The sequence below is a fragment of the Coturnix japonica genome, chromosome 2, assembly GCF_054131305.1.
Source record: "Coturnix japonica strain WE chromosome 2, WE-NBRP24, whole genome shotgun sequence".
Classification (NCBI taxonomy): domain Eukaryota; kingdom Metazoa; phylum Chordata; class Aves; order Galliformes; family Phasianidae; genus Coturnix; species Coturnix japonica.
Window position 1 is genome coordinate 19,785,866 of NC_140664.1, and position 14,062 is coordinate 19,799,927.

Consider the following 14,062-nt stretch of genomic DNA (forward strand, 5'->3'; position numbering starts at 1 on the left):
TGAGGGACGGTGAGTTGGTCTGTGAGGGTGGTTGTCGCTATGGCTGTTGTGGTAAGGAAGATCATCAGCACTGCTAAGGCTCCTACGCCACTGGGTTCATACAGGTACGGCTCGTAGGGGAGGTTTGTTGGAGGTTTATTGTTCCGTGTGGTAACGGGGGGGGTTTGTATGTTTAATGAAGGGTGGTGGGCTGCTGTGTAAGCTCTGGGGGTCACCACAGTGCTGTCTGGGGGTTCTTAATAACGGGATTAAGCTGTGTTTTCCTGTTATAAACGCAGCCCCCTCAGGTTTTGACTTGTCCACCTGTGGCACTTTGGAGCTTTACAAAAGCTTTCTTGTCCCTGTCGATTTGATATGGTTGCAGCCAGGGCTTGGCATTGCCTGTGGGTAGGAGAGCACCTGAAGTGTGGAAAGTGAGGGTTCTTCAACACCAAATGGTTTAGTCTTTACATAGCCTTCTGCTATAGATTAACTGCGCTCCCATGTCCTGTGCTGTCCTGTAGTTGTTAATGGAATGCTGCTTATTGTACAGCGTGTTGTTGAACTTGCAGGGCCAGCATCAACTAAGTTAGTGGTGAACTTAGTGGTCATGTTCCAGTGCACTTTCAAAGTCCACTGAACAAATAATTGCGTAAGAAATAACTGCTCCATCTCAGTTCTGAGCTTTGGGCTCAATCAAGGCTTCATATGGATGGGAGGATTAGGATAGAAGGGTCGTATTCCTGGTTCTGCTACAGTCCTGTGTGCAATTTGCACCATACTTTGTACCTCCTTTACTAAACTCCTCTAATTTCCAGTGATTTCTTGTGTGTGTATGCACAGAGATGCTGTACTTGTGGCAATAACTCTGTATAAAGCAAGTCTGATTAACTTTTCCCACTTGTCATCATTGAAGAGTGTTTCTTGATGCCATTTGTCTGAGGGTTATGGTGTTGTTTTGGCCAAGGTCATAATGTCTATATAGCTTTGCACTCAAGTGTACTGAGATGTGAATGATGTGTGGCATGCACTTAACTACTCCTTATGATTCCAGCAGAGATGCACAGTTGACCCTTGTTACAGGATGCATCTGCAGTTAAAGTTTGATCGCAGTTTTTGTGTTTGGAGTCTCTGAACTTTGCTCATGCATTTGGTTGCTGTGGAAGTATATTCATGAGTTAGTGAGTTGTTGAAAGTGGCAGTGAATGGGGGGTTCCATGGTAACCGTACAAGGAGAAGAAAGTGGAGGAACAGAGAAGACTCCAGATTGCCTGATCAGCATTTTCAGCAGTGAAAGGCTTCGTGCTTCTCCCTGTGCCTTCCTCACAGTTACTCGTGATTTGGGATCTTCCGAAGCTCCATAAGAATAAGGGTTTTTGTTGTCATTTGCTTTACTATAAGCAGTATAAGACAATCTCATTTTTCCAGAGAGCTGAGAGTGTTAATAACTTGTTACGTGGCTCCCTATGTGTTCAATAGAAACACAAGTTATAGTCTGATGGTTTATACTTCAAACTATGACGTGCTAGAAAGGAAAACCTAAGGACATATTTTGTGTTCTTATATACATCTCCTGTCAACGAGACTGAGCAATTAAGAGATTTAATGATGCATTCATTAAAGAGTGGCTTTCTTTCTCCACTGATGCTGAAGTGAAGCTGGGGTCCTGATTTAGATACTGGAGTTTAACTCCAGGTTGTGCAATTTCAGGGGCTTGTTCAACTATCAGAAGAATGTATTTTCTTATCAGATGTCAAGAGATAAGAAAGTTCATGTTGACACACCACAAACACTTTGAAAAGAGTCTTTCTCCAATTCCTTTGCAAAGTACTTCAACCATCTGATGTATGCTCTGTCTCTTGCATAATGTTTACTAGGTGGTTAAAGTCTTTGTTTTAATCTTCCAATCTGTTTGTAGTACTTAGCAATTATTGACATCTCTAACTCTACTTCAGCAAAAGCACACTTGATGTACATGTAAAAAATAGCTTAGATTCTTCATCTGCTGAAGTAATTTAGCTACCATAGCACCCAGGTTACCTGGTGAGAGGAGAAGCGTCAATCAGGTTGATGTTTGCGCTTGATATCAAAGATCTTTTCCAATTCAGTTTATGATATAGTATCTCGGAACAACAGATGTTCTAAGTGCATTTCATATTTTCATGCAGTACTTTTGAGTCGTTAAATAGTTTGAGGGAACTTTCAACCTGAAATGTCACTTTTCTCTTCAGCCAAGCAGTGCTTGTAGACCGGACCATGTACATTGCAGGACAGGTAGGTCTAGATCCTTCCAGTGGGAAGCTTGTCCCTGGAGGTGTAAAGGAAGAAGCTAAGCAGGTAAGATGTGTTCTAGCAATAATCTTTTCTGTTATGCTAAATGTAAGGGTTGTTAGAGTTAGGGTACTATAGTTAGGCTGTGGTTGGACTTGATGATCTTCAAGGTCTTTTCCAACCTGGGTAATTCTGTGATTCTATGATTTAGGCTCATGAGAGACTGAGGAGACTTAAATCTTCCAAAGTGAGGTAAAACCAAGAAATAATTCATTCACTGTCATTCTCCATCCAAACAACCTGGAGGTCAGGGAGACTATCTGTATCTCGTATAAGAAGGAATTGATGTTTTGAGCCTCTGAGTTGGCGTAAGACTTGTTTCCCCAGCTGAAGCTGTGTGAGGTAGTAGATATGATGAGGTGAAGCTGTATTGTTTTCACACTTGATAAATACATGGTTTATTATTAGGAGTTCCTTAAAAGTTACTATTTACTAATACAGTTCTCAATCTATTTTTGATTTTGCTCTGACTGTTGAAGGCCTGCTGGGTGAGCTACAACCTAAATGTAGCTAGGTTACAATTTATGTTTATATACTTGCCTATATACAACCCATGTGATACATACAGACTTCTGTCTCATTTTTCTACAGGCATTTAAAAATCTGGGAGAAATCCTGAAAGCTGCAGGCTGTGACTTTAGCAATGGTAAGTGCTGGTCTGAAGGTAGCAAACAAGTGATTATTTTCACTGGGCTTAAAAAAAAAATCAACCTTTAAAATAAATAAGTTGTTTATAAATGTGCATCTTTTATCAATAGAGGAAAAGGATTAATGTGTGAGTCTTTGTGTGATGTGTATCAGTGGGTTACTGCCTCTCACCTGAAGCTTCTGTCCATGGTACTAACATTTTCAATTCAAGCTGAAGCAGCTTATATATAGGTAAAGCTACAACTGACCACAGGCATTTTAATCATCCTTTACTTCAGATAAAAACAGGTCTGTTTCTGTGGCATCTGTGTTACAGGCATGTTCATTATCTTTTGACTGATTCAAATAATGGAGCCAAATTTAGAATTGGTATTGGGCAGTCATGGGTTTAAAAAGAAAACCCTGACATAGACCATATCCTCAGATGTCTTAGGACTATTCTAGCAGTAGGTTTTATGATGTACTCTTTTTTTTGCCAACAGTTGACATACTAAAACCTTGTTTTAATCAATCTTTGCCTTGGTCCCTTTTAGAAGAACTGGGCTTGTAATGAAATCTAAAATGGAAGAACTGTTCTCAAAACAGGTCGAGAATATACAAGTGTTATGCATTATATATTCAGTTTTTCTTGGTGGTTCTGCAGGTGGTTGCTCTGATGGTCAATATCTGTTTGTAAAACTTTTCAAAGTGTTTAAAATATTTGAGATACTTGGAATAAGAGCAAGAACTGCATTAAAGACTTCAAACTTTTATACAAAAGATACAAAATAACTGTATTTAATTTCTAGTTGTGAAGACCACGGTTTTGTTGGCAGACATGAAGGACTTCAATGATATGAATGAAGTTTATGGACAGAGTAAGTAGACTTGTTACTTTTTTACCAGTACAGCTTGCAGAATTGATGATATTCATGATAAATGAAGTGTTTCAGTGACTCAGCTAACATAGTCCCAGGTTCTTTGAGACTTCAGTAGAAATACGATGTAAGAACAGAACATTCATTTGCGACTAGTGAATGTTATGCAGAAGAATTTGGGAGTCTGTGCAAAGAAGTTCCTTATTTATATGGGTTCGGGTTTTAGTTACTTAGCAGCATCTCACATTGAATGAAGCCTAGATGAACAATCTTCTACATGTCAAAATGGACTTGAGTATGTTAAGCGAAGTGAAAACAGATTGGCTGGATGCTTAGTTACTTGTTGCCAAAGAGCCCTCCTGCCTGTTTTTAAAGAAGGCAATTGTTGCTGCTCTTTAATGTGAGTTATTAACCTGCCTTGTGCCTGCTGGAGTATGAATGTACCATTTCTGAGCTTGGTGTTAATTGTCACTGGTGCGGGGGGGGGGGGGGGGGGGGTGGAAAACTAGGGGAGAAACGAATGTGGGAGGCAGTAGGAGTTGGAGAAAGGAGAGTGTGGACTGAAATTTATGTCTTGTACTTTTGAACTTGAAACTTGACTGCATTCTATACAAATGATTTTGAGCTTTGTTTATCAAGCCAACTCAAATGATCAGTGGATGTTTTTGTTTCAATTGCAGTTTTCAAATCAAACTTTCCAGCCAGAGTATCCTTCCAGGTTGCTGCTTTGCCAATAGTAAGTGTAACTTACAAAAATGAATCCTGAAAGTCTTTGTTTCTGAAACATTATAACTGAGCTCTTATTCTCTAATAGCCTCCATTGTGACTATTTGATTGAATATTCTTAAGTATTTATTTCTTTACTTTAAGGAATATTAGTCTTATTCCTGCATGTAAGTTCTGAAAACATGGGAGAACCTGGCTGCATAGTGAAAGGTGGCTACAGCCCTAGAAATAAGGGTTTCTAATACCTCAGGAAGAACAAAGTGAATTTTTACCATTGCTAAATCAGTAATGCAACTGTCAGGAATATATCATTTCCAGGTGTCATTCTTTATTCATATTAGGTCATGTTATATACCCAATAGCTTCATTAAATAGGTATTTAAAGTTCCTAATATGTTTCTTCATTGCTTTCTTGCAGGGTGCCCGAATTGAGATTGAAGCTATTGCTGTTCAAGGACCCATCCAGAATGTTCCAGCCTCTTCATAAGTGAAGACTAAATGTCCTACACTAAGCTTACCTGGAAAGGTGCTTTCTTCTTGATTTCAACCTTCTAGTCTATGAAATAGAAGCTTATAGTGACTTCTGCAGGCAAAGCCTGAAACCTATGGGTGTGCCTTTAAAGTCTGTTGGGTTTGATTGGAGAACAGGAGCCTTATTTTGTGACGGTATTAGGATATTAAAGTACACACTTCAGGTAACTGTGTAACAGTTACACTGTGGGTGAGCAGGACGTACAAAAGTCATTGATTTTAAGAGTAACTTTTTTAGTAATCATTTTAAATACTGGAAGAAGTCAAATGGGAAACCAGTAGAGCACTTGTCTTGGTCAGCATATGTTTTCACTTCTGTGTTTTGGGAAATTCATTTGTATTTGTTTCTAAATTATTTAAATGCTTTCTTTGCAGAGTGGTTTAGTGCTGAGACTCGATTACATTTTTCACACTGAAGCAATTGCTAATCCAGGTGGATATTGATTTTAGAAAGAAGAAAGTGATGCTTCTCCAAAATCATGTCCTCATAGTTACAAATCAGCTGCAAATGATTCTCTACCTGATATGTTTTTCATAGTCTTTTTCATAGCCATTCAGCTTAGACTATATTGTGATTTTTTTTGGGGGGGAGGGAGACATTCCAGAAATATGGGGTGGGGGGAAAAACCTGTTTAATGAGAATAAATAATCACATGTTTTAAAATATGCTTGTTTCTTCTGGGAGCAAACTTTCCCTGGTTATACTTTGGTGCTCCATTACAAACCAAACAAAAAATACCCCAAACTGACACCCCTATCTTGTGTTTTAAGAGATGATTCAAACCTAAAGAGCAGGTTTGTTATCTCTTGCCTAATAGCTAAGGGCGAAAACAGTCCTTTGAGAGAGAAAGCTTTCAGCTACCACAGCAGTATGGTTCTTGGCATTTCTCTGCCATTAAAAGAGTGAATGAACCTTCTTGGTGTGTTTAAGCAGTACTGAGAAGTCAGGCTGGAGTTGGTAAGCCATCCCATTCCTCTGTGTTCATTTTCCAGCTAAGCAAGTAGAAATGGATGTTTTTACTTAATGATTTTAATTAAGATAAGAACTAGTTTGAAAATAGCTGACTCATGCTAGAGTTGATTCCCTGTCTTGCCCCTACAACTATTTACTTAACGTGATATTGGTTTATTTTAGGGTAAATGAACGAATTCTCTTTGCTTTCTGAACTTTGAAGCAGTGACCTTTGAAAAGTGCCTGAATCTGCTACATAAGCGCTTTCTACACATGAATGCTGTTAGTCTTGGCTTCTCTTTGTTCTCTCTCTCTTTGGCTATACTGTCAATGTCTTTTATTTCCTACAGCTTTAAGAAGCAATCCTACCAAAACACCATCAGGTTTGTTAGAAGTTGGTAGTAATGTGAATATAACTTTCTATGAAACTTAGAGCAAAAGTTGCTTCATTCTGTCAGTTAAGAATAATACAATGCAGGGGGATTACAGTATTTAAGCAGATTCCTAATTTATTTTTGTATGTTTCTGTTACAGCTTTGCTCACATAACTACGTTCCAGCAGAACAGTTAACAGTTTCTGTAGCAGAATTATAGTTCACCTTCAGCAGATCTCAGTGATGTTAAATGTGAGCTAAATTCATCTTTGTACAGTAAATAGAACAGCTACACCTTGCAACATGCTTCAATGTAAGATGCCCGCCTTAATTGTTCCATACTGCTGCTTTGCTAATCTTCAACCTAACACTAGATGGCAGTTTTGATTTTTATTCTTCAGGTTCATTTGTTACTGAATAACTGAAAGCAGCTCTATTTACAGCTATGATGTAGCTGTTCTGCACACAAACAATCAGCCTTCCACAGATGTTTAAAGCTTTATTTTTTTGAAAGCAGTTGTTTATATTTCTTGATGCTGCTTTTTATTATAAAAAGCAGAGCCATGTAACTGTCCAGTATGAAACACAAGTGTTGTACCTCTTGGTTTAGTGAAGTAGAAGATATTTAAATCCAGCTTGAAATGGAATTAAGGTAAGCAAAGCTTTTGTTTGATTGCTAGAATGGGCTGCTGGCATGAAACAAAATGAGGTCTTTAGTTCTATGAAAGCAAAGCACTTCCTCAATTTGCACCTTCTCCCAGGGTTTTCTTTTAGCTTTTTTTTTTTCCCCTCCTAATGATTGCCCCACAGATTAAACAACACAAAAATAAAGCTTGGTAGACAATTTTAATTAAACTTTATTCTCTGTTAAAATGTATAACAACTTCACCTGCCCTAATCTGCTGCTGCAAGCACCTTGTTCTCCATGCAGTATTTATCTGAAAAAAGTTATGCGTTGAGTAGAAGAGCCAACCTTTCCAAGCTGCATTGCTTCTGGGATCCTAACACTAACATGTTTGGCTGCATAGAGCCAGCAGGGTTCAAGCTTAACTTCTTTAAGGCTATGGTTTTCAGTAATTGAAGCAAAATGTCTGGCTTTCTAGTTAGATTAGAGATTTATTCATGCAAGGGTCCTATTTTTCCTAAACAGGAGGGAGAATGACTGCTTAGAAGGGTGAGTAGTGATAGGACAAGGGGGGGGAATGGCTTTAAACTGAGACAGGGAGGTGTAGGTTAGATTTGAGGAGGAAGCTTTTTACACAGAGGGTGGTGATGCACTGGAACAGGTTGCCCAAGAGGCTGTGGATGCCCCATCCCTAGAGGCATTCAAGGCCAGGCTGGATGTGGCTCTGGGCAGCCTGGTCTGGTGGTTGGTGACCTTGCACATAGCAGGGGGTTGTAACTGGATGATCATTGTGGCCCTTTTCAACCCAGGCCATTCTATGATTCTGTTCAACACTTATAATATCATGGAATGGTAAGCAGTAGCTTGGCTAAAGTCTAAGACTTAAGATAGTCTGGCTTTTGATATGCATTTAGGAAAACTCATTTTTATTTGGGTGATGTTTACAATAAGATACTGAGGTACATTGTACTAGCTCTGCGGCTGTATCTTAAGCTGAGAAAGCTGTTTGATCCACAGACCGATTTCTGCCCTTGGCAATCTCTGTGATGTCCAGAGGTTTGCAGAAGCAAATAACTGCATTGTATTTTAGTAGCATAGTGACCATAAATACTGAGCCTCAGCAGGACAGTGATTGTCTTATTTTTCAAGGGAGGGATGTTCAGCATAAGTCTGGCATCTGAGTTCTGATCTTGTAACTGATACAAGTAACATCTTGTGTTTAGTACAGCATCATGCATGTTTCACTTTTTGGGAAGGAAAAGGTAATATAGCTTTCATCTGTTGTAATTGCAAGGGATGTAAAGACTGAAGATGATAGAGAAAGGCTGAGCTGCTGAGTCACCAATCAGGTAACCCTCCTCTTGCTTCCAATTAGCATTGCTTTTCATGATTGAAAAAGTTGAATAAGGAGGTAGGAGTGTATATTGTCACCTGTCTTCCTTGTAACAATGGTGGCAGCAAGAGTGATTCTGAGGTGAACAGGTTATCTTGTTCCTTGTATCTTCTTATTCTATTTCCAAGTGCTGTCTCTGCTGGTGCTGTTAATGTTGTACCATCTGCCATGGAAATGCCATCAGTTCTGCATTTAAATCTTTCAAAAGAGCCAGTCAAACTGCATCTCCAGATCTAACATGTATCTTGCAAGCAATCAGCACAGCAGACTCCCTGTATTTAGGAGCTGGGTGGTGCCAGCTCAGGTGCTGGTAGTCAAACCAAATCCCCAGCATACAGGAGGAACTCAGCCACTGAGGCTGCTGGAGGTGGAGGACCCCGGGCTGTATGCCTGCAGGAAGGTGACCTTTACAAGAAGCTGACAAAATAGCTGCAGTCTGAAAAGATTGCTGACAGGCAGAAAACCGTAAATGCAGTGATAGGGCTAAGGAATATCAGCTAAAGTAGAAAAAGCTGATAGGCCAGGGATATCAATTAAAATATTTAATACAGACAGAAGTCAGCTGAAGTCAGGCATGCATACGCAGCACAAAATTTAGCTTAGAGGGGATTTTGATAATTTGCTGCTGACAATAAAATTTGTTGAAGTCCTTTTGTACAATAAAGCTAATAGAAACAGCAGTGTTTGCCCTTCTGAGATGCTTGACCTTCCCTCTGGGTTCTGCTTATGCCAGAGGGTCTCCCAAACAGTCTCCAATAAAAACAGAGTCCCTTCGTGTAACTCACCATTAGATGAAAGTTCTATGCTCCATTCCATAACACCAGTTATATTTGGGGCCTCTTTTCAACATAAACTTTGTTTGAAGGTTTTTGCCATTCAGCTTCAACTCTGAAATGCTTCCTTAGTGCTCTGGAACAAAGCACCATTCCTGAATGCATGATTTTCCTGGAGAAATGGGGGAATGGAACGATGACCTCTCCTATGGGAACAGGCTTCTATAAGCCACTGGCTAGGTGCCTGTTTTAGAAGCCATGAGTGTATGTTAGGAGCTACGTTACTAAAGACACCATATTAAATCACCATGTGTGCTAACCAAGCAGCAGCTCCATAACCTGGTTGTGTGGTCACTCAGAGGCATTACCTGCACCTACAGGAGTTCTCAGAAGCAGGACTTCCCTTTCTGACTTTCTGCTTGCACTACCATTAAAATCAAACTAAAGCCAGTCTACACTATATTCTTTACCCTATGTAATGCTGAAGGTTTCAGAGGTTTGAAATTAAAACCTGGAGTGGCTCCTAATTGAAAACTGGTTGGTTATACATCTGTAGGAATCATCCTGCTGTGCTGGCAATGTATGGAAGGCACTCTGTGGCAGGGAGATACCAGGTCAGGTATTTCAAATACTTGAAGTCTCGGCAGCTTGACTTCAAAAACATATATAATATATAAAACCTCTTTTGATGCTTCTTACTCTGCTTCATGGCTCCATCTATAACAGCTCTCTTTTCCCAATGCAGCAAGATTAAAAAGCTTTCATGTGAACAGAAGGGTCGGCCCAAGAAGAGGATGTTCATACAGATGTAGCTTCTATTCCTTGTTACTGGTTGTCTCTGAAACACACGGAAAAAGAAATAACATAGCGATTAATGTAGGATAAATCTTGGTATTCAATATACCCTACAGGAATTCAAGGTGCAAGTTCCCTGAAGTACCACAGCACGGAGGGGGCAGCTGCTTTTCTCCACCATCTGTAAGGATGTTCTGTCTGGACATGAAGCAGCCACATGCAGCTACTGGCTGAGCTTCCTCTTCCCCCACCCCACCTGGGTACCTTCTACCTGGCTACCTTCTTCTTCTAGGCTTCACTTGTGTGAAACCCAGAGAGCCATTCAGCACCCTTAGAGTGCATCTCCTTGTTCAGAGCTGAACCTCAACTACCTTTAAAGCACTGTTCATTTCGTGCTGCAATCAGCTCGTATCCTTTCAGTCATATCCTCTCAGAGGCAAAGGCTTGGAATGCTTTTGATCTCTCACAGTGTATGAATGTTTCCATTCCCTTCAGGAATTTTGCTTCCCTGCCCAGAATCTTTAGTTCTTCAATATCCTTTCGAGATGGAAGAATTGCTTCCTTACATAACAGCACCCCAGATGTAAATGGCCACTGTCCCATTCCTAGTGCTCTTTGCTTTTCTTGCTCCCAGCTGCTTGCTGAGCAGTTTGCACTGGCGCACTCCTATCTGAGATATGCTAAGGAGACAGAAGAAGGGCTGTTCCTCCTGCGCCCCTAGAAATACACTATTGCTAAGGCAAGGAAATGCAGAAAGTGGTTCAGGAAAGCCCTAGTCATTGCATGATAGAAATGTGCACCCTGGGGACAGCGCAGCTTCTGCCTCCTGAACCATAACCCATGCAGTCCTTCCCTCCTGTCAACATACCTATCTCTGTTGCTGCTGCGCCATCCACAGCTTCTCCTGTTTCCTCTTCTTTTGTTTCGGGCCCTCCACTTACTATCTGACTGAGCAGCTCAGTTTCCACCTGTTCTCCCGTCTCATCTGGGAACGGTAATGATGGAGATCAAATTAGGATCCTCTGTAAGAACGCTGCGTGCCCCAGCTCCTTCCTGATTTTGCTTTGGCACTGCACAGTGGTACGGAGCTCAGTGGGTCAGCAAGGATCAATCAGGATGCTCCCCATTGCCTTCTGTCATCCAGGCATATGCCCATAAAATCCCTTCCATGCTTTCACCAGTTCCCCGTGGCACTCCCTTGATTAAACATTCTAAATACTGACCTGGTTCAAACCACTCTTTTTCCTGGTTTTGGACTTTATTTTAGGTATGTGCAGTTTTATTTGCAATGGGAGGAAAAGAGTATTGCAGCATCTGGGCTGCAGCAGGGAAGCTACTACATAATTCATCTATATTCACACAGCTACTGAAGAATAAGGGGAAACAAAGCAAGTCCTAAGTATCTTATACACCAGGGTGTAAAAGTGGAAAGTCTCTTTACACACCTCATGGAAAGAAAATGCATACAAGTTAACACACTGTCATTCCATGTTATTTCTAGTTAGATCAAATAAGAACAAAACTCCATTTCTTGTCCTGCAAGCAGCATGAGTTGCTTGGTGGCCAAAGCCCTGTGACTGATCTCCAGGCTGATTTATTACAGCATGAATTTGTAAGCCTGAGGCTTCCCCAGCCACATCCTTACATGCCCTGCATTGGACAGAGCCCGTGACCAAACTTCTGGCACCAGAAGCTCTCTGGTGGCTCTCATTAAACTCAAAAGGACTCCCTGCCAAGTCTCTGGAGACAGAATTAGTTCTGAGTTTACAAAAGCACAGATATTACCCTCAATGAAGTGATCCTCTTCAGCAATGTCCGCTTTCTTGATGATTTCCACCACAACGCTGTCACTGCCCTCCACCAGCCCACTGTCCTCTGCAGGTCCTGGCGCTGGAGGCCCACCATTGTCTCTCAGTGTTGGTGGTGAAGTCCCGGTGCTTTCCTCTCTCCACACAGATGGCAGCTCCGAGCTCTGCTCCAGTGCTTCACATGGTGGCTCGGTGCCCTCTGGCTCCTCTCTCTCAGGGACTGAGTCAATCTTTGGTCCCAAGGCTGGAGTCACAGCTGTGGCCTCTTCCCCTGGCGGGTGCTCACCCCATTTCAGCTCCTCAGAGGCCAGGCTCACATCCTCCACTGCATCCAGCTGTGTTTGTTCAGCTATGGCTTTGTAATCATCAGCAAGTGGGGAGTTCTCCCCTGATGATGCTATTAGTCATGGCAAAGGAAAGCAAGAGAATTACAGATAATTCAGTGGGCACATCAATTAGGTGAGAAATGGGCCCAGTTGGGCCTGCACCACACAAGCACTGCCTGTCAGAGCTCACACACTGCAGCTGCTGCTGCTCTCACACATACCCTGTGAGGCTGTGGACTTTCCTTCTCTGGAGGTGCTCAGAACCCACCAGGACACCTACCTGTTCTGTTATTAAATACTAAACTACCATTGATATGATGTTCAGCAAACCACCCAATGACAGCAATACTCACCTAGATAAAACTTCCTCTTCTTTCACATCTCATCAACCTCCTCAAAGAAACAGCCCTTCTTGGCAGGCAAAACTTATGCACAAAGAAATGGCAAAATCGCCCTGACAGGTATTCATTGAAAACTCAGAATGAGCTCTACCCACCTATCAGGTTGGTTTAATCGCTTTCTAATTACATTCAGTTTGACGAGAGCTTGAGCTTAACCTTCTCAGAAAGAATGTCAGGATTGAAAGATTGGGAGGTCATGCACAAAATGTGCTGTGTAATAATGATGAGATCTGGATGAACTGCATTTTCTGGGATAGTTATTACTATAGTCAGAGCCATCAGGCAGAGTCATCAACCTCCCCATTAACTAGACCAGGTTGCTCAGGGCCCCATCCAACCTGGCCTTGAACACCTCCAGGGATGGCGTATCCGCAACCTCTCTGAGCACCCCACCACTCTCATAGTAAAGAACTTCCCCCTGATATCCAACCTAAATCTTCCCCACTTCAACTTAAAATCATTTCCCCTTGTAAAGGGCAGCTGAACCAGGAAGGAAGGGGGTCCACAATGGGGACACACACCTCTTCAGCCCACTCAGCTCCTGTGGTGACAGTCAGAGGGGAGCAGGTACAGAGCTGCTCTGAGGTCCCAGTCCTCCTCACTGGTGCTGTAATTAACCTGTGTGCCAGCTGGATGTCAGCAAGGCTTAGAGCCACATGGTGCAACCCCAGGTCTTCAATGCATTGGTTATTAAGGTATTGCCACGAGCTGTATCATGGCTTGCTCATAATAATGCATTGGGATTATGCATGCTGCAGCATGAGCGGGCAATAGCTACATCTGTCAGCTTAACTTCTCTGTGTGATTTTTTCCACTCAGTGATGCTTGAAAAACAAAACGTGACAATTCTAAGAACTTGAAGCTGTGATTTAAAGGAGGCAGGGGACAGGGGAAATGGCTCTAAACTGGAAGAGGGTAGATTTAGACTAGATATTAGGAAGGAATTCTTTACCGTGAGGGTGGTGAGACACCGGAACAAGTTGCCCAGTGAGGCTGTGGATATTTTGTTCCAGTTAATAGCACGCTTAGAGGCATCTGTTCCAAACTCCCCTCTCCCATTCAACTCGGTTAGAACACAACTAAAGACACACAGCCCAACTAGCGGGTGAACACAACACAGGTCGGGTGCTGCAGCCAGAATACGACGGCAGGGAGGTATTTAGAACTGAAGGATAGAGGAAAGAAAGGCATTAAGTTGAAAAGCGAGTAGGTTTTCCCATAGGAAATAGGATGCAGGTTTTGGAGAGCTCAAAATTGTTACCTGCGAGCTCCTATAATAACGGTCCCCAAACTTTGTTGGGGAAGAAATAAAAGGCGAAACATTGCTTTCGCCCCTAAAGCTGAGAGCCCCTCAGGTTTCCCCCATCACCTGTGCGATAGGGAGGGCACCCGGCGCTGCCCCCCGCCCAGCCCCCGGCCCCGCTCACCCCTCGTCGGCGCCCCGCTGCTGCTGGGGGGCTCCTGGGGGCGGCTGCGGGCGCTGCTGGAGCAGCCCATGGCTCTGCAGCTCCGAGGGGAAGGCAGCGGGCGGGGCCGGGGCGGG

The 14,062-nt window shown here is 42.3% G+C and overlaps 2 protein-coding genes across 4 annotated transcripts; one reads left to right on the plus strand and one right to left on the minus strand.

The window, feature by feature from the left end:
* The first annotated feature begins 16 nt into the window (after window positions 1-16).
* Window positions 17-6,704, plus strand: RIDA (reactive intermediate imine deaminase A). Of its 2 annotated transcripts, none has more exons than XM_085539396.1 (7): window positions 17-104; window positions 2,211-2,316; window positions 2,902-2,956; window positions 3,747-3,815; window positions 4,496-4,551; window positions 4,960-5,067; window positions 6,559-6,704. In XM_085539396.1, the coding sequence occupies exons 1-6, from the start codon at window positions 40-42 to the stop codon at window positions 5,026-5,028; spliced, it is 420 nt and encodes a 139-aa protein (XP_085395522.1). In that variant the 5' UTR covers window positions 17-39; the 3' UTR covers window positions 5,029-5,067; window positions 6,559-6,704. The 2 variants fall into 2 exon arrangements, with proteins under 2 accessions (XP_085395522.1, XP_015711640.2); XM_015856154.3 differs by lacking the exon at window positions 6,559-6,704 and adding an exon at window positions 5,448-5,736.
* Window positions 6,705-8,386: 1,682 nt separating this feature from the next.
* ERICH5 (glutamate rich 5) lies at window positions 8,387-14,053 on the minus strand. 2 transcript variants are annotated; one of them, XM_085539395.1, is made up of 4 exons: window positions 13,947-14,053; window positions 11,770-12,189; window positions 10,853-10,969; window positions 8,387-10,027 (listed from the first exon to the last, which is right to left on the minus strand). In XM_085539395.1, the coding sequence occupies exons 1-4, from the start codon at window positions 14,014-14,016 to the stop codon at window positions 10,005-10,007; spliced, it is 630 nt and encodes a 209-aa protein (XP_085395521.1). In that variant the 5' UTR covers window positions 14,017-14,053; the 3' UTR covers window positions 8,387-10,004. The 2 variants fall into 2 exon arrangements, with proteins under 2 accessions (XP_085395521.1, XP_085395520.1); XM_085539394.1 differs by lacking the exon at window positions 8,387-10,027 and having other exon boundaries at window positions 10,623-10,969.
* Window positions 14,054-14,062: the final 9 nt, after the last annotated feature.